The 18915-nt window shown below is 40.8% G+C and overlaps 1 protein-coding gene across 5 annotated transcripts in view; it reads right to left on the bottom strand.

The window, feature by feature from the left end:
• HVCN1 (hydrogen voltage gated channel 1) overlaps positions 1–18915 on the bottom strand; it is a 52039-nt gene that overhangs the window by 3843 nt on the left and 29281 nt on the right. For all 5 annotated transcript variants that reach the window (XM_007489845.3, XM_056821765.1, XM_056821764.1 and 2 more), the window contains 2 exons: positions 13890–13994; positions 6679–6910 (listed from right to left, as the gene is read on the bottom strand). In XM_007489845.3, coding sequence (XP_007489907.1) covers positions 6679–6910; positions 13890–13994 — 337 coding nt within the window. The remainder of the gene's footprint in view (positions 1–6678; positions 6911–13889; positions 13995–18915) is intronic.

The raw sequence follows: 18915 nt of genomic DNA, 5'->3' as shown, positions 1-18915 counted from the left end.
ACTGAACAAGATAGCATTATAGGATGTGAAATGGATAATTTTGATTATATTAAAAAGGTTTTGTACAAACAAAAGCAATTCAACTAAAATAAGAAGAAAACTAGAAACCTGGGAAATTTTTTTTATAGCAAGTATCTGATAAAGGACCTTTTTTCCTCAAGTATATAAAGAACTGAGTCAAATTTATAAAAATATGTCATTCTCTTGGTAAATGGTCAAAAGGATAGGAACAGGCAGTTTTTAGAAGAAGAAATCAAAGCTAACTTTAGTCATATGAAAAAATGTTCTGAATAACTTTTGATTAGAGAAATGTAGATTAAACAACTCCGAGGTACCACTTTACAACTATCAGATTGGCCAATATGACAAAAAGGAAAAAGATAAATGTTGGAAGGAATGTAGGAAAATTGGGATACTGATGCACTGTTGGTAGAGTTGTTACCTGATCCAACTATTCTGGAGAGCAATTTGGAAATATACCTAAAGGGCTCTAAAACTATATATATTCTTTGACCCAGTGATACCACTACTAGGTCTATATCACAATGAGATTAAAAAAAGGTGGGGAATGACATTTGTGCACAAAAATATTTATAGCAGCTTTTTATAGTGGCAAAGAATTGGAAATTGAGGGGATCTCTATCAATTGGGGAATGGCAGAGTGTAATGGAATACTATTGTGCAATAAGAAATGATGAGCAGAATGATTTCATAAAAACCTGGAACCAAGACAATCTCAAAGACTCATGATGAAAAATGTCAACTGTCTCCAGAGAAAGAACTGATGGAGTCTGAATGCAAACCAAAACATTTTATTTTAATGTCTTGCTTCTTCCTTTTTGTTCTAGCTCTCTTCCACAACATGACTAATAAGGAATAATGTTCTACATGATTGCACAGGTAAAATCCATATCAGATTGTTTACTGGTTCAGGGAGCAAGGAGAGGAGGAAAGGTGGGAGGGAGGGAGAGAATTTGGAACTGAAAATTAAAATAAAAAAGAATGTTACATGTAATTGGGGAAAAATAAAAAAAAAGGAAATGGGCCTAGTCAGCTAAGCAAATTATTGCACTGGCTATGTCCAAAAAACATGTCTCAGTCTGCATGAGGATGAGCAGCATTCTTCATCCTGTCCTGAGTCTTCTGGAATTATATTATGCAGTGCCCAACACTGTTTGGTTTGCCAAATAAGAGCTGGTCATTGCAGTTATCAGATCATTAAGTCTTTCAAAGTTTAGACTTTACAGTGTTCTATATAAATTGTTCTCCTGGTTCTTCCTACTTCACTATGCATCAGTTCATAAAAGTCTTCCCAAGTTTCTCTGAAACCATCCTCTTTATCATCTCTTACAGCACAATAACATTCCGTTCCATTCATATACCATAATTAGCTCATCCATATTCCAGTCTCTGGGTACCCCCTTAGTTTTCAGTTCTTTGCTTTCATAGGGAAAAATAGCTGTTTTAAAATAATTTTATATATAGGACATTTTCATGTCTGATCTTTCTGGGAGGATATACCATGTCAGTGGAATGCACAGTTTAATAGCTGGGGGGGGGGGGGGAAACAGTGTCAAATTACTTTCTAGTATGTCAAAATCAATTCATAACTCCACTAATGATATGTTAAAGAACCTTTTCCCAGCTTTTGTCATTTTACTTTTTTTAAGTAAGATTTAAATTTTCATTTCTAGTTTTTACTGATTTAGAGCATTTTTTCACACGGCAATTAATAGCTTAGATTTACTCCTTGGAATACTGACAATTCATATCTTTAGACCATTTATTATTTGGCTGAGGGCCAAAGAGTTTTTTACATTCTTGGCCAACTTCTCCTGGAAAATCTTTCCTCTCTTGTTATTTTTTAACCCTCACCTTCCGTCTTAGAATCAATACTGTATATTGGTTCTAAGGCAGAAGAGCAGTAAGGGCTAGGAGATAAAGATTAAGTGACTTGCCCAGGGTCACAAAACTAGGAAGTATTTAAGGTCAGATTAGAAACTTGGACCTCCCACAGAGCCACCTAGCTACCCCATCCCATTGCCTCTTGAAACCCACAATTCCCTTCAAGGTTTAACAAAAGTGCTACCTCCTTCCAGAAGTCTTTCTGGATTGCCCCACTATCTTTATTTTTACTTTTTATATTTCTTGAATTTACTTATCCTGACAGTAGAGAATAAGTTCCTTAGGAGAAGGACTGGCCCATGGTAGACACAACAAATGTTTGCTGATTGACTACCAGATATAGAAAAATATTCATAGAAATGTTTTTATTGTACTTGCAGAAAAACAAAGCTAATTGGACATGCCATAAATTGGGAGAAATTGTGATTTATGAATGTAACAGATTATAGTAAAGACTGTTACCTTCTGTTTTAGAATCAGTACTAGGTATTGACTACAAGGCAGTAAGGTTTAGGTAATTGGGGTTAAATGACTTGGCCAGGGTCACACAACTAGAATGTCTTCGAGGTCAAATTTGAACCCAGGACCTCCTGTCTCTAGACTTGGCTCTCAATTCATTAAGCCACCTAGCTGCCCTTTAATGTAATAGAAGATTATGTAAAAAAGATGAATATAAGAATTTAGAGAAACTCAGGAAGATGTGTGGAATGATATGGAGTAAAGAAAGCAGAACAGGCACAGTGACCATTATGACAAAAATGGAAATGACTCTAAAAAGACATGGAAAGTCAGATGAAATGCAGTGACCGGTCTTGGTTCCAGAGGAAAGCTAACTAGGTGTAAAATTGTTCATGCTTGAAATATAAATAAGGTGATAAAAGCCCTTTTCAAAGCAGATCTGTTCATAGTCATTTACTTCTTAGGAGCTATATGTAGTGGAAAACTTAGCTTGTTTTAAACTGAAAGTGAAAAGGATGATAAAAATGGAATCCAAAGAGCTTGAAGCTGACACAGAAGAGGCAGGGAAACGATTACGTATCCACCAACCCAGATACCATGGAAAGTAACTGCATTGTAGGAAGATGAAGAGCACAAATGTCCAGAAATTCACAGGACGTAAAGATTCAAGAAAGACTTAGCTTTATACCATGTATAGATTGGATAACAAGCAAGGGGAACTAGAGATCCTTACAGAAAAAGGCAAATTTGACCTCCTAGGCCATTGGGCATCGCTTAGTGCAAGGAACTAATGACTTAGAATATAATTCTGAAAGGATATATATATATGTATATGTATATACATACATATATATATATCATCCATATATATATACACATTCTCTATTTAAAAGGAACAAGATATTCCTTGTTCAAAAGATGTATTTCAAAAGGCTCATCAAATGAAAAAATTACCTTCTGTCTTAGATTCAAAACTGTGTATTAGTTCCGAGGCAGAAGAGCTATAAGGGCTATCCAGTGGGAGTTAAGTGACTTGTCCAGGGTCACACAGCTAGCAAGTGTCTGAGGCTAGATTTGAGCCCAGGACTTTTCGTCTCTAGGTCTGGCTCTCAATCCAGTGAGTCACCTAGCTGCCTCCAATAACTTAAATCTTTAAAAGACATATTATATATACATACATATATATAATATATATATATATATAATATATATGATGGAAACAAGGGCAAGGGAATAAGATGAGTATAAGGATATTATTGCATTGATCCCATAAGAGCATCAGGGTTGCTAAAGAACAGAATGAATTGATGTTAGCAAAGAAGACTGAAGACAAAAAGTCAGTTTCCTTCAAAGCTATGTTGGGGAAAAGAGAATAAAAAAATGCTTGGGAATGGATGGAAGGGTGATAAGGAAAACCAGAAAGAAAGTGGGGTTTGACTTTTCTGTTTTCTCTGCCAAGGAGAATGACCTTTGGACAGGTAAGGGAAAAGGGGGGAATGGTTAGGGGGGATTGATAGCAAAGGTAATTAGGAGGATAGTTTAGTGCTGGGGCCATCAAAGACCACGCTGTTTGACACGGTCACCCACCACGCAGTGTGGTCTTTGATGGCTCCCGGCAGTTTAGGGTCACTTGGTGTGTTGAACTCTGTCATAGGACAGTCAAAGAAAAGGCAGATGTGATTGTTGAACCACTTGCTAATGATCTTAAAAAAATTAAGGAAGACAAGAGAGGTACTTTAAGACCAGAGAAGGGCAAATGTCCCTATTTTCCAAAGAGTGAAGAGAATGGAATTCTGAAAACTGTAGACCAATGAGCTTGACTTTCAGTTTCCTGGCAGAATCCCAGGATGCATTATTGAAGGGATGGTTATTGAACAGTTAGAGCAGTGATTAGGGGTAGCTGGGTGACTCAGATATGGACCCAGATACTTCCTAGTTGTGTGACCCTGGGCAAGTTACTTGACCCCAGTTATCTGGTCCTTTCTTCTCTTCTGCCTTAGAACTAATACTTAGTATTGACTCAAGCCAGAAGTGTTTAGATAAATAAATAAATATGAATAGACTTGTTCTGCTTGGCCCTGGCAGATGGAACTAAGAGTAGAAGATGGGAGTTGCAAAGAAGAATGGAATCTGGGTTCTAGGTCTATCTTATTTGTTGTGCTTCAAGGAAGCACAGCATCAATGCAAAACCCTGTGCCTGGTATGTATGGAGAAGCTATGGGAAAATGGATTCCTACAGGAAAGAATGCTCTTTCAAGGCACTCCCATGGAACACCTGCTCAAGTATAGTACATCTTCTGAGAATATTCCAATAACCATACCTTCTTTAGTCTCTTAGCCTTACTTCCCTGTCACGGAATTGTACTGCTATTTTCACATTCATCTTTTAACTCTGTACACCCCCAATTTATTTTTGTCTCCTTAGCCCAGTTTGTAAGATCAGAAATCAGATTAAATTCAGTTCAAGTCAACAAGCCTTAAGTTTATGTGCTAAGTGTTAGAGATAGAAAAACCAAACCGAAAAACAGTCCCTGCTCTCAGGGAGCATACATTCTACTGGGGGTGTGAGGGTTAGAGGCTAGGATGTAGAGAAAACATAACATTTATACATTTATAGAAACAATATAATTAGAGAAGGTCTTTATATATGTGTACATGTTATCTCTCAATAGAATGTAAGCTCCTTGAGGGCAGTCACTATTGCCTTTATAGCTTTGTATCTTCAGTGTAATTTCTTTCATACATCTGGTGCTTAATAAATGTTGGCAGAAAGGATGAAGAACTAGGACCAATAGGGAAGGCTCTTCTTGGGGAGTGGCATTTGACTTGAGCCTTGAAGGAAGTGGAGGAGGGAATAGATTCCAGGAATAAAGGACAGTCTTGGTAGGGGCACAGAAATGTTGCATGAAATCTACAGGCAGGTTGATTTGGTGGAATGACATCAATTAGAACCATCCAGCTGATAAGAAGGCACAAGGACATTACAATCTGTACCAGGAGAGTGAGTACATACATCACAGGAATCACTTAATCACCAAAGTACAAAGGTATATTACACTAAGAACTAGCCATTAGAACTTCTTATCTTCTGTAACAACATGGCGCCAGAGGAGAGATAGTAGAACACTTGATCTTACCACTTCATTTGTGTGCTCATTTCCTTAAGAGCAGAAGAGATCATAACAGAAAAAGCCTGGGGCATATGAGCATATATATTATTCTTGTTCTCACTCCACCCAGGAGAATGTAACTTCTTTGAGTGGTAAGGAAAGACTAACATGAGGAATTCAGAGAAGTATTAGAAGATTTGAATAAACTGATGAGTGAAATGATATACGCAATGACTAAAAAAGTAAAGAAGGCAAAAACAAGCACAACTTTGATTAATTGTAATGACCAATCTTGGTCCTGAAAAACAATGAAATATCTCCTCTCACCAATGAAGTGGGGAAGTTTAGGGGCAGAATGTTGCATTGGTTGTCAGACAGGGGCACTATCTTGGCTATTTTTACTTAAATTTTTTTTTTTAAAACCCTTACCTTCCGTCTTGGAGTCAATACTGTGTATTGGCTCCAAGGCAGAAGAGTGGTAAGGGCTAGGCAATGGGGGTCAAGTGACTTGCCCAGGGTCACACAGCTGGGAAGTGTCTGAGGCCAGATTTGAACCTAGGACCTCCCATCTCTAGGCCTCGCTCTCAATCCACTGAGCTACCCAGCTGCCCCCTATTTTTACTTAAATTTTATAAAGGGGTGGTGGTTTCATTTCTGGTTTATACACAGGTGAGAGTTTTTATCCATAATAATAATGATGATGATAGCTAGCATTTATATCATGCTTTAAGGTTTATAAAGTTCTTTATAAATATCCCTTTCTATCCTCCTAACAATCTAGGGATGTAAGTCCTATTATTATCCCCATTTTATAAATGGTGAAACCTAAGGAGACAAAGATTAGGTGATTTGCCCAAGGTCACACAACTAATAAGTTTTTGAGGTAGGATTTGAACTCAGGTTTTTCTAACTTTGGGTCTAATACTGTGTCACCTAGCTGAAATTATTTGAGATATAAAAATGCATCAATAAATTAAGAAGATAAGCTTCTCGAGGGCAGATATTCCTTGTTATTTTGTCTTTATCTTCACATTGTCAAGCAAGGCCTGGTGTGGCGTAAGCATTTGGTAAATATTTTTTAGTTTGGAACCCAAGAATTCCCAGTGCCCTATAGAATTGATACCTCCTTACCAGCTCTGCCCAGTTTTCAGAGCAGCCTGCTCAGCCTACAGTTTGTGGAGAACCTGCCACTCTTGGGACTTACCATTGATAATCCTGGCCACCCTCCAAAGTCGGAGAAGGATCAGTAAGCCAAGGGCTTCAAAGGCGTGTTCTTGGAACAGAAGGACAATATCCAGTACAAAAGAGATGATCACGATAACAGCATCCAGGATCTCAAACTTGTGGTAGAAGAATTCCAGGCGGAAGACATATAATTTTAATGCAACTTCTATCATGAAGAAGGTCAAGATGGCAATGCTTAGATAGTGGAACACCTAGAAGAACAGGCAGGGAGTCCAGGGGTCAGATTATACCCACTCTGAGTATCGTATCATCATCATTACTGCTTTCTCTCCTTATCTCCTCCCACTGGCTTCCTTTAAGTCCCAATCACAATCCTATCTTCTCCAGGAAGTCTTTCCCAACTCCTCTTCATTCTAGTGCCTTCCTTCTCTTCATTATTTCTCATTTATCCTGTATATAGTGTGTTTGTGCATATCTGTTTGCTTTATTGTCTCCCCCATTGAATTGTGAGATCCTAGAGGGCAAGCACCCTCTTTTCCATTAAAATATACATTTTTTAAATCCAGAGAGCTTAGCACAGTGCCTGGCACACAGTAACCATTTAATAAATGTTAACAGACTAACCTTGCAAGGTTATGAAAATCAAATGAGATAACCTATACCTAAAGCTCTAAATAAATGTTAACTATTATTGTTAACTGCTGTTATCCAAAAGACAATTGAGCAGATGGACTTTGGGTTGCTATGGCTAGAAAATTCATCATCCTGGGGTCAACCTGGGGATAAGACTCCCTGAAATTAGCTAGACTGAGCTACTCTTTGTTGGGAGAACGGCCAACCATGTTGCATATGTTACCCAAATGTAATGGACGATTGCCATTCCTGAAGGTATGATGAATATGAAGAATTCAGAGAAGCATAGAATGACTTAAATGAATGACTACAGAGCGAAGTGAGCAGAACTAGGAAAACAACCTGCACAATTATGGCTATGCAGACAGTCAACAAGCAGGGATGTAAAGAAAGATTTTTTAAAAAAGTTAATAAAATTTAAATTCAGTACTCTTTAATTCTAATGACCAGGCTTAGTCCCTAGAGAAGAATGAAGAAAATTGACACCCCCCTCCATTCTTCTTTGCAGAGGTGTGGTGCAGATACTATTAGATGGGGCACATATACCATTTATATGAATGTGTTGGTTGGTGTTGTCAAACTGGATTCCCCCGACCCCTTTTTCTTTAATGTTTTTTTTCCCCTTAAAAGTGATGGCTTGCTGATTAGGAGAAAGAGAAATGATATATTTGGAAATGAAGATGATGTAAAAACAAAAAAATTCTGGCCTCAGACACTTCCCAGCTGTGTGACCCTGGACAAGTCACTTAACCCCAATTTCCTAGCTCTTACCCCTCTTCTGCCTTGGAACCAATACACAGTATTGATTACAAGATGGAAGGTGAGGGTTTAACTTTAAAAAATTCAATAAACATTTTAAAGGAAAATTAACTAGGCTGGTCTCAGATGAGAAAACATACAGTCACTTTCAGAAGTTCTGGGTCAGCTTCCTGCCACTTTGAAGCATCAGTGAGGAGTATTCGGGGAGGTTCTCCTCTTGCTCAGAATCATGGTCCAACCCTTAGCTAGTGATCAGTTAATATTCCCTTAACCACAAGATTTTCATTCAACAACCTCCAAGATAACTGGGGAAATTTCTACGTCTAGTTCTTTCTGTTGACAAAGTGGATCTGAATGCTTTCTGGATCTCTAGAGAGACTTTCACTTTAAGTATGTGTGGTCAAAGGAATGCCCAATGTTATTTTAAGGCTTCCTCTACAAACAAATCCTACCTTCTTTGGACATTCAACACCTCCTTTAAGACTAGGTACAAAAGCTACTTCCTCTAGGAAACCCCCTCCTTTCTCTCCACTTCCCATGACTCCTCTTTCATTCTGCCTCCTCTTGGCTACTTAGATGATCAATTGATGAACTCTCAGCTTTACCCTGCATGGCTATTCTTATGTGGTTGCCTGGGTTGCTCCATGGAAATAATTTTTTCCTTTCCATTCAAGATACTGTGGAGCTGTACAAAAACCACTTATTGTATAAGCACAGGCAACTAGGTGGAAAAGCAGACGAGAGTGCTGGACCTGGAGGTAGGAAGAACTGAGTTCAAATCCAGCCTCAGACATTTACTAGCTGTGGGACCCTGGACAAATCACTGCATCTTTGTCTGCCTCAGATTCCTATAAAAATGGAGATAATAACAGCATCTTCCTCCCAGGATTGTTGTGAAGTTTAAATGAGATCCTATTTTTACAGCAATTGCAAACCTTAAGGTGCTATATTATTATTATTAGTGGTATATATAGTATTAGTAGTAGTAGAAATAGTGCTTATAGTCATAGTAACTATTAACAGTTAATAGTAACAGTAGTAATAGAGGTGGTGAGAGTGATGGTAGTATTCACTGTAGTAGAAACAGTATATAGTAGTAGTAGTAGTAGTAGTAGTAGTAGTAGTAGTAGCAGTAGTAACAGTAACAAGTAGTAGTAGTAGTAGTAACGATAATAATAGTAGCAAGAGGAGTAGTAGTAGAAGTGGTAGTAGTAGCAGCAGTTGCAATAGTAGCAATAATAATAATAACAACATGAGTAGGAGTAGGAGTAGTAGTGGTAGTAGTGATAGTGGTAGTGGTAGTGGTAGTAGTAGTAGTAGTAGTGGTAGTAGTGGTAGTGGTAGTGGTGGTGGTGATAGTAGTAATAATTGTCAGAGGACCTAGATTTAAATCCAGTTTCTGATGCTTGCTGATTACGTGACCTTGAGCAAATCACTTCCCCCCTCCCTAGACCTCTGTTTTCTAATCTGTAAGATAGGTGATGGGGGGATGGACTAGATGAGTGTACAGATTTATGCACATGTTGTCTTCCCCATTAGGCTGGGAGCTTCAGGAGGGTGGCCATGTTTGCCTCTGTCTGGATGTCCAGGGTAGCTTAGCACCCTGCCAGGCACTTAGTAGGTGCTTGGTGGAATGCTTGGTACTTTGCCCGATGAGGTCTCCTCTGGCTCTCTGATGGGAAGAAGGCAGAGGCCGCCTCGGAGAGGAGAGGAGAACGTGGGGAATGAATAGAGGGTGAGCTGCTGGAGGATCCAGCCTGGCTCTTTTCTGTCTCTCTTCCCACTGCCCTGCACATGGAAGAGAGGGCGAGGACCAGGACCTGTGATTTCCCTGGTATAGGGCACTCCCAGGTGGGAATACTCCCTTTCCCAGTGCAGGCTGGCACCTTTTCTACAACTTAGAGTTTTAGGAACTAGCCTAGAGCATGGAGAGGTTAAGGGTCATGGCCCACGTCACACCTCCCATACATGTCAAAAGTGGGACTCGAACCCTGTCTTCCTGGGTTGGAGGCTACCTTTGTGTCTACTGTATTCATTCATTACACAGTAGGTGCTTAATAAATGTTGAATAATTGAATCAAACACCAAGCCAAGATGATGGCGGCCCACTCATGGGAGTCATGAGATAAGAAACTGGAACCTCAGAGACATGAATTGTGTTGTACACTGGTCACTCCTGTTGCTAACTGCTAGCATTTATTTAGTGCTTAAAGGCTTGCAATGCACTTTGAAAATATTATCTCTTTTTTTCTGTGATTTTATTCTAGGAATTTGTGCTATTATTATCCTCATTTTACAGAGGAGGAAACTGAGGCAGATAGTTTCTAGTACTGGATGCATTTCTTCTATATCCTCTCCGGAAACCCTGTTTGTGATGGGGAAGTCAGAATTCTCCTTGTTCCCCCATTGCCACTTTCAAATCCTCTCTTGACCACCTTCACTAAAGCAACTTCCTACCTTCGAGATTCCTACTAGCCCAATTTGCCACTCAATATAAAATCCTTGTGGTTGTAATTGATGGACTCCTGAGGACATTCTCTTTCTGTCCTCAGTAAGTTAACCGTCTGGCTCAAAATCTCTCTCTTTCCCATCTCTTACCTTCATATGAGGGGACTTCAACATACATATTGATAGGGGGCAGCTCAGTGGCTCAGTGGACAGAGATCCAGGCCTAGAAATGGGAGGTCCTGCATTCAAATCTAGCCTCACATGCTTTATGGCTGTCACTTAACCCTCATTACCTGGCCTTTACCACTCGTCTGCCTTGGAACCAATACATAGTATTGGTTTTAAGATATAAAATAAAGGTTTAAAAATACATATCAATGATCCATCAAACACTCTAACTTCTCATTCCTCAATTTCCATGATCTACTCTTCCATTCCACCTCAGCTGCTCACAGAAATAGTCACACCTTTGACATTGCCATCATGTCCAAATATTCCATTTCCATGTTCACGAACTCTGAAATTCCTTCAATTTTCCCTTCTTTCTTTCTCTAACTAACCCTGTTTTTATACTCACTGTGACTCTCTCTCTCTCTCTCTCTCTCTCTCTCTCTCTCTCTCTCTCTCTCTCTCTCTCTCTCTCTCTCTCTCTCTGTCTCTCTCTGTCTCTCTCTCTCTTTCTCTCTTTCTCTCTGTCTGTCTGTCTGTCTGTCTGTCTGTCTGTCTGTCTGTCTCTCTCTTCCTCTCTCTGTCTGTCTCCCCCCCCTCTCTCTTTCTCTCTCTCTCTCTCTCTCTCTCTCTCTCTCTCTGTCTCTCTCTGTCTCTCTCTGTCTCTGTCTCTCTCCTCTCTCTGTTTCTGTCTCTGTCTCTCTCATATCTTCTTAGCTGCTCCCCTACTGCCTATAAACATATCAATGTTTCTCCCATTGTCAAAAAACCTTCACTTGGTCCTCCCATCCCTGCTAATTTTTGTCCTGTTTTTCATCTCCTTTTATCACCTCAATGTTTTGAGAAAGTCCCTTCCAATCAACACCTCCACTTCCTCTCCTTTTTCTAAACCTTTTGCACTCTGTCTTCTGACCTCATCACTTACCTGAAACTTTTCTCTTCAAAATCAACACTGATCCCTTAAGCACTACATGGCCTTTTCTCAAGCCTGATCCTCTGTCCTCTGTAGTATTTGACAGTGTCCATCACTGCCTCCCAAATGCAGTCTTCTCTAGGTTCTGCTCTCTCCTAGTTCCTCTTATCTGGCTGACCACCCTCTCTCCATCTCCTTGGCTGGTTCTTCATCCTTCCACTTTCTCTAATGGTGGCTATCTAAGCCCCCTTCCTTCTCTTTTCACTCTCATCTCTCTTGGTGGTCTCACCAGCTCCCAGCTCTATGCAGAAGATTCCCAGATCTATAGAACCAGCCCTAGTCTCTGTGTTGAGCTATAGAATCATGGATCCCCAACTCCCTCTTAAATATTTCAAACTGGATACCTCATAGGTATCTCAAACTTAACATGTCTAAAGCAAAACTCATTATCCTTCCTCTTCCAAACCCTCCCCTTTTGTCTGTCAAGGGCACCTAGCCCGAAATCTCAATGTAATCCTGAATTCTTCAAATTCACTCCATATATCCAATCTATTGTCCAATCTTATCATTTCTAGTTTTGTAATATCTCTCATATACATCCCCTTCTCTCCTGATATTGCCTCTACCCTGGTTCAGGCCTTCAGAATCTCATTTCTGGACTATTTCAATAGCCTTCTGATTGGTCTCCCTGTCTTAAGTCTCTCCCCACTCTGGTCCATCCCCCTCAGCTGCCAAGCTGACTTCTTAAAAACCTTTACTTTCTAGCTTAGAAACAACTCTAGGACAGAGGGGCAAGGGCTAGGCAAAAAGAGTTAAGTAAGTTCCTCAAGGTCATACACCTAGGAAGAGTTGGAGGCTAGACCTGAATCTTGTCTTCCCACCTCCAGACCTGTTGTTCTATCCACTGTGCTACCTGGTTGCCCCTAAGATGGTTTTTCTAAAGTATAGGTCTGACTACCCTGCTCTAGAAGCTTCCCTATTACCCCCAAGATCAAATACAAAATCCTTAGTTTAGCTTTTCAAGCCCTTTATAAAGTGCCCCTTTCTTACCTTTCTAGTCTTCTTATACCTTCGTCCCCTCCATACATTCTCTAATTCATCCACACTAGCCTCCTGGCTATTCTTCACACACAATTTTTCTCCTATCTCCAAGTCTTTGCACTGGCTGTCCTTCATGCCTGGAATGCTTTCCCCCTCACTTTCCTCTTTTGGCTTTCCAAGCTTTCTTTCCACCTTCTGTAGGAGGACTTTCCCAACCCCTCCCATACTATTAATGCCTTCTCTTCTGAGATTCACTTCCATCTACTCTGTATACTTCTTGGATGTACACATTTGTTTATATGCCTTTCCCATTAGAATGGGGGCTCTTCAGGGGCAGGGACAGTTTGTTTTGTTTTTGTTTTTTAGTTTATGATGGCTCGCCAGTATGAAAAGTGAGCTGTTTTCTTTAAGCAGGTGAGGAAAACCTGGGAGAGGTTAAGTGATTACTGGCAAGGTGGCAAGGTGGGGCAGCTTTCCCCCTGCTCCTGAGAGATCCCTCAAAGGGCCTTTGATTTCATTCAGGGTGCTATGACTTCACAGAGTTTTGGACACATCTCTTTTTTGGAGAATGGTGATTTCATCAGTGTGGGACAAGCCTTGGTTTAGAAACTCCTTCTACCTAGGTCACTGCTCTTACAGACCCACACAGATGCCTGGGGGGGGGGGGGGCACTAAGAGTTTAGAATCATAGAGCTGGAAGAGATCATAGAAACCATCTAGTCCTATTCCTTCATTTTACAGATAAAGAAAAGGGAGGCTCAAAGACTTTAAGTGACTTGTCCACAGTTACACAACTAATAAGCATTAGAGGTAGGACTTGAACTTAATTGATGGCACAGTGGAGAGTCTAGAGTCAGGAAGATTCCTTCATCCTCCTGAGTTCAAATCTGACCTAAGTCACGTACTAGGTGTGTGACCTTGAGTGAGTCACCTAATCCTGTTGGCTTCAGTTCCTCATCTCTAAAATGAGCTGGAGGAGGAAATGGCAGACCACTCCATTATCTTTGCCAAGAAAACCCCAACTGTAGTCATGAAGAGTCAGACATAACTGTAAAAACAATGGTCTGAACTTCCTGACTCCAAGGCTGGCCCATTATCATTCCATTATGCCACTGAGATGAGTCTATATTCAAATACCAAAATGTATTTGAAAGCCTCAGGGATGTAATATGTGGAGTGAGCCACTGTGGGATAACCTAGGCCACTAAGTGACAGAATTCAGAGCTTTCTGGAACACTAAAAAGACAAATAAGCCATCTGTGTTCTACCCTGGCAGCATAGTTGTCCTTGTCAGGCTGGATGATTTTCAAGTCTAACATCAACTCAGCAAGCACCAGTAAGGCATCCATAATGACTAGGCAAATGATGATAACCTATGGGAAGAAGAAAAAGAAGAGGAAAATTGTTTTAAAATCATCACAGTGAAAATAAGTCAAATGAGAAATACTTTCTACCTTTAGAAAATCCGGGGGCTTAAAATTATGAATGGCTCTTCTCAAAGGGGATCCCCTCCCAAATTGTTACAATAAGCTCCTGAATAAAAAAGTTCAAACTCTTTCATAAATGCAAGTTAAAACAACTCTGAGATTCTCTTAAACCTAACACAGGGGCCGAACAAATTAAACAAAGGACAAAGCTCGATGTTGGCAGGACTATGGGAAAAGAGGCACACAATTACATTGATGAGAAACAAGAACTGATACAAACTTTTCTGACAAGCACAAAAGCAATCTTTCCAAAGTTAGGTAGAATGACCAAACTGACCCTATATGAGGACCCTGAGATCCTACTCCTGGGACACCCTGAAGGTATCATTAAAAGAAGAAAAAATGGACCTATCTGCTCAGTTCTTTTATAGCTGCTGAATTTGTAATTGCAAAGAACTAGAAATGGCCTATGGGTTCAGCAATCTCCATAATTATTGGTTTCCTGCTCAGTAAAAAGGGCATTAGTAGGGGCAGCTAGGTGGCTCAGTTGATAGAGAGCCAGACCTGGGGACAGGAAGTCCTGGGTTCAAATGTGACCTCAGACACTTCCTAGCTATGTGTGACTCTGGGCAAGTCACTTAACCCCCAATACCTAGCCCTTACCACTCTTCTGCCTTGAAACCAATACATAGTATTGATTCTAAGACAGAAAGTAAGTGTTAAAAAAAATACTCAAAGTTCCAGGTGCTGATCTGCACTAGTGGAGAGAGCTTTATCACCTGGGAGTTCCCTATACCAAATGAAATCACAGGTTCTGGTCCCTCTCCCCCCCCCCCCCCCCCGAAAAAGAAAAAGGAATGCTAAGAAATGATGCTGAAAGCAGAATCAGAACACATTGATTACAATTTTGTGTTGAAAAGTCAATTAATAGTCAGTCAACAAACTGATCTACAAAGGTTAAAAAGAACAATAGCAACTCAATCCAAAGGAAAAAAAAATGCACAGGAAAAAAGAGATCAGGAAGGACTAGAGATAGTGACAAAACTCATTTTGAGGTTATTTTGTTTATGTGAATAACACGCAGTTTTTGAAATAGATGGCAAAGAATTAGGAGTCTGTGGTTTTCAAATGATCAGATTTTACAGTTTTGTTTCTGTTAGTGGTACTAAATTAATCACTTTTAAATTAAAAAATACATAAGAAAAAAGAGAATGAGGCAAGAGAGATTTTGAGTTGGTGCTCTCTAGCTGATGCCGCCTTGTAACAAGCTGGGGACCACAGAGAAAGAAGCCACAGCATTGCTTTGTCTGGCAGCTGACAAACTGGGCTGCCATCGGCCGCCATGATTGAAAACAAAAACCCAAGTCCTCTCTCTTCTAGTAATGTTCCTTTGATTTCCCCAGCTCATTCCTATTCCTTCTTCCTCTGATCTCTTCCCTGGACCCGACTCCACACCCTCTCACTTTCTTTTATCTGCCTCCAAGATCCTTCCTCTTTTTAAGATCTTTATTCCCTCCCTCTCAGCTGGTTCTTGCTGACATCTGCCCAGTCCTCAGAAAGCCTTCTCTCAACCCTGCCTGCCCATCCCTAGAGGAGGGAGAAAGGAAGGAGAATTTATATAGTTCCTATATGTGTCAGACATTGTAAATATTATCTCATTTGATCCCCATGACAACTCCGGGAGGTAGATGCTGTTTATTATCCCCATCTCACAGATGAAGAAACTGAGGCAAACAAGTGAAGTGACTTGCCTGGGTTAACACAGCTACTAAGCATCTTAATCTGGATTTGAACTCAGGTCTTAAAGTCAGGTCTTCCTGACTTTAGACCCAACACTCTGTGAATTGTATTACTTAGCTGCCTGTCTCTCTTCAGCCTCTTCTCCATCAAGTTCTATAAAGTCACTTGTCCTTGTTGCCTCTATTTCCCCACTTTTCACCTACTCAACACGTCTCCATGAAGATCAGAGGACTGAAAGCTGCATTACAGATACATAATAATTTATATGACAGCCAGGTGGCCCAGTGCCCAGCCTGGAGTCAGGAAGACTCATCTACTTGAGTTCAAATTTAACCTCAGATACTTACTAGTTGTGTGACCCTGGGCAAGTCACTTAACTCCATTTGCCTCAATTTCCTCATCTGTAAAAATGAGCTAAAGAAGGAAATGGCGAAGCACTCCAGTATCTTTTCTACAAAAACCCCAAATGGGGTGGCAAAAAGTCAGATACAACTGAACAATGACAACATGACAGACAGAGGAGACAGTGAGTGTAGGAGTTGTAGGGCCATCAGAATGGAGAAATGCCTTTGAAATGAAATATAAAGATGGGTCGAAGGAACAGGAAGATATTTAGCACTGAGAAGAGGAAATTTGGGGGGAACAGGATTTATCATATTGTTGGCCCTAAGAAAATGTTGATGGGTTAATTTCTTGCCCTACATACAAGAAGGGCTGTCCCATAGAAGGGAGATTTGAGAGATCTTTTTTTTTTTCCTGCTTGGTCCTAGAGAGCAGATCTGAGAGCACTGATTGGAAGTTGTGAGGAGACAATTTTAGGCTGGATGTCAGGGAGAACTTCCTAAAGATGGCTGTTATCCTTGATCTGGTGATGCCAAAGAGATAATGAAAAAGGGGAAAGAACCTGTTTGTATGAAAATGTTTATGGCAGCTCTTTTGTGGTGGCAAAGAATTGGAAAATGAGGGGATGCCCATCAACTGGGGAATGGCGGAACAAATTGTGGTACACGTTGGTGATGGAATAGTATTGTGCTGGAAGGAATGATGGGCAGGAGGATTTCAGAGAAGCTGGAAAGATCTGCAAGAACTGATGCAGGGTGAAATAAGCAGAACCAGGAGAACATGGTACACAGTAACAGCAATACTGGAAGATTATTATCTGTGATACTGACTACTCTCAGCAATGCAATGATCTGGAACAATCCTGATGGACTTATGACAAGGAATGCCATCCGCCTCCACAGAAAGAACTGTGGGAGTTCTCTTTCCCATCAGTGTCTCTATGGTTTTATTTGGGGCTTTTGGTTACCTGTGGCTTTGCTCTTATAACAATGACCAATATAGAAGTGGGTTTTGCATGATGATAAAAAAGATGGCTGTTATCCAGACATGGAAGGGGCTGCCTCTGGTCCCCCTTACTAGAGGATCCTCAAGCAAAGGCTGGATCACCATTTGTTGGGTGTCTTAGAGTGAGGATTCCTTTTTAGACATAAGTTGGACTAGATGGCAGTTGAGGTCTCTTCTAATTCTAATGCTAGTTTTGTGACCCTGTGCCAGGTAGTCTCTAGGCCTCAGTTTCTTAATCTGTAAAATGAGCATAAGGATCACTACCTGCCTATCTCACAGGATAGTTGTGAGGAAAGTGTTTTGAAAGCCTTAAAGCAACATAAAAATAGATCCTAGAATCCTAGGACTGTGGACTTAGAGTTCCATCAAAGCCCCACTCTTTATTCTTGGGACTTCCCTACTTCCCTATTAGCAACTTTCCCTTCCCCCTCTTTTCAGGTCCCCCTTATATGTTGTCTTCCCTCATTAGAAGGTAAGCCTTTTCAGGGTAGGAACTGTTCATTTGTATTATTTTTGTTCCCAACATATGCCTAACATAGTAAGCACTTAAATACTTAAATAAGTGTTCTCTCTCTCTCTCTCTCTCTCTCTCTCTCTCTCTCTCTCTCTCTCTCTCTCTCTCTCTCTCTCTCTCTCTCTCTCTTTCTCTCTCTCTCCCTTCCTTCCTTCCTTCCTTCCTTCCTTCCTTCCTTCCTTCCTTCCTTCCTTCCTTCCTTCCTTCCTTCCTTCCTTCCTTCCTTCCTTCCTTCCTTCCTTCCTTCCTTCCTTCCTTCCTTCCTTCCTTCCTTCCTTCCTTCCTTCCTTTCTTTCTTTCTTTCTTTCTTTCTTTCTTTCTTTCTTTCTTTCTTTCTTTCTTTCTTTCTTTCTTTCTTTCTTTCTTTCTTTCTTTCTTTCTTTCTTTCTTTCTTTCTTTCTTTCTTTCTTTCTTTCTTTCTTTCTTTCTTTCTTTCTTTCTTTCTTTCTTTTTCTCTCTCTCCTCCTCCTCCTCCTCCTTCTCTTTCTTCTCTTTTTCTCTCTTCTCTTTCCTCTTTCTATTCTCTCTTTTTTCTCTCTCCCTCCCTCTTTCTGCTTCTCTCTTTCCTTCTCTTCATCCATTCCCCCTCTTCCTCTTGCTATCTCTGTCTTTGTCTTTCTCTTTTCCCTCCTCATCTCTCTCTGCTTTCTCTCCCACTCTCTCTTTCTCTCTATCCTCTCTCCCTCTCTCTCCCCTCTCTCTTCCTCTTACTGTCTGTCTCTTTCTCTTTTCCCCTCCCCATCATCTCTCTCTTCTTTCTCTCCCCCTCTCTCTTTCTCTCTCCTATCCTCTCTTCCTCTCTCTCTCTCTCTCTCTCTCTCTCTCTCTCTCTCTCTCTCTCTCTCTCTCTCTCTCTCTCTCTCTTCCTCTTGCTGTCTTTGTCTTTCTTTTTTTCCCTCCCCACCATCTCTCTCCTCTTTCTCTCTCCTCTGCCTCTTCCCACCCTTTTCTCTGTTTCCTCTGCCCAAGTCTATCTTAGGGGGCCAATGAATTCAGCCCCTTGTTTCCCAGATCAGCGCACTAGTGCTGGGGAGGTAGTTACCAGCAGTGATGGGCCTGAGCCCAGGACCCCAGTGGAATACTCTTCCCTGTACACAGCTCACAGACGCACTCTCCCACATCCTTCTCTTCTGTGTCCCCAGGGTGCCCAGCAGAGCACTAGCTAGATTCAGTGCCTGCCTGGCCAACCTAACGTGAGTAAGGAGCTTGCACACCTTCCGTCTCTTGCTTATTACATTTCCCTCAGTGCTCCTCTCCTAGACCTCC

Source organism: Monodelphis domestica, chromosome 3 (assembly GCF_027887165.1).
Source record: "Monodelphis domestica isolate mMonDom1 chromosome 3, mMonDom1.pri, whole genome shotgun sequence".
Lineage (NCBI taxonomy): Eukaryota > Metazoa > Chordata > Mammalia > Didelphimorphia > Didelphidae > Monodelphis > Monodelphis domestica.
The sequence above is the reverse complement of the archived record's forward strand: the minus strand, read 5'-3'. Positions and strand labels throughout refer to the sequence as shown.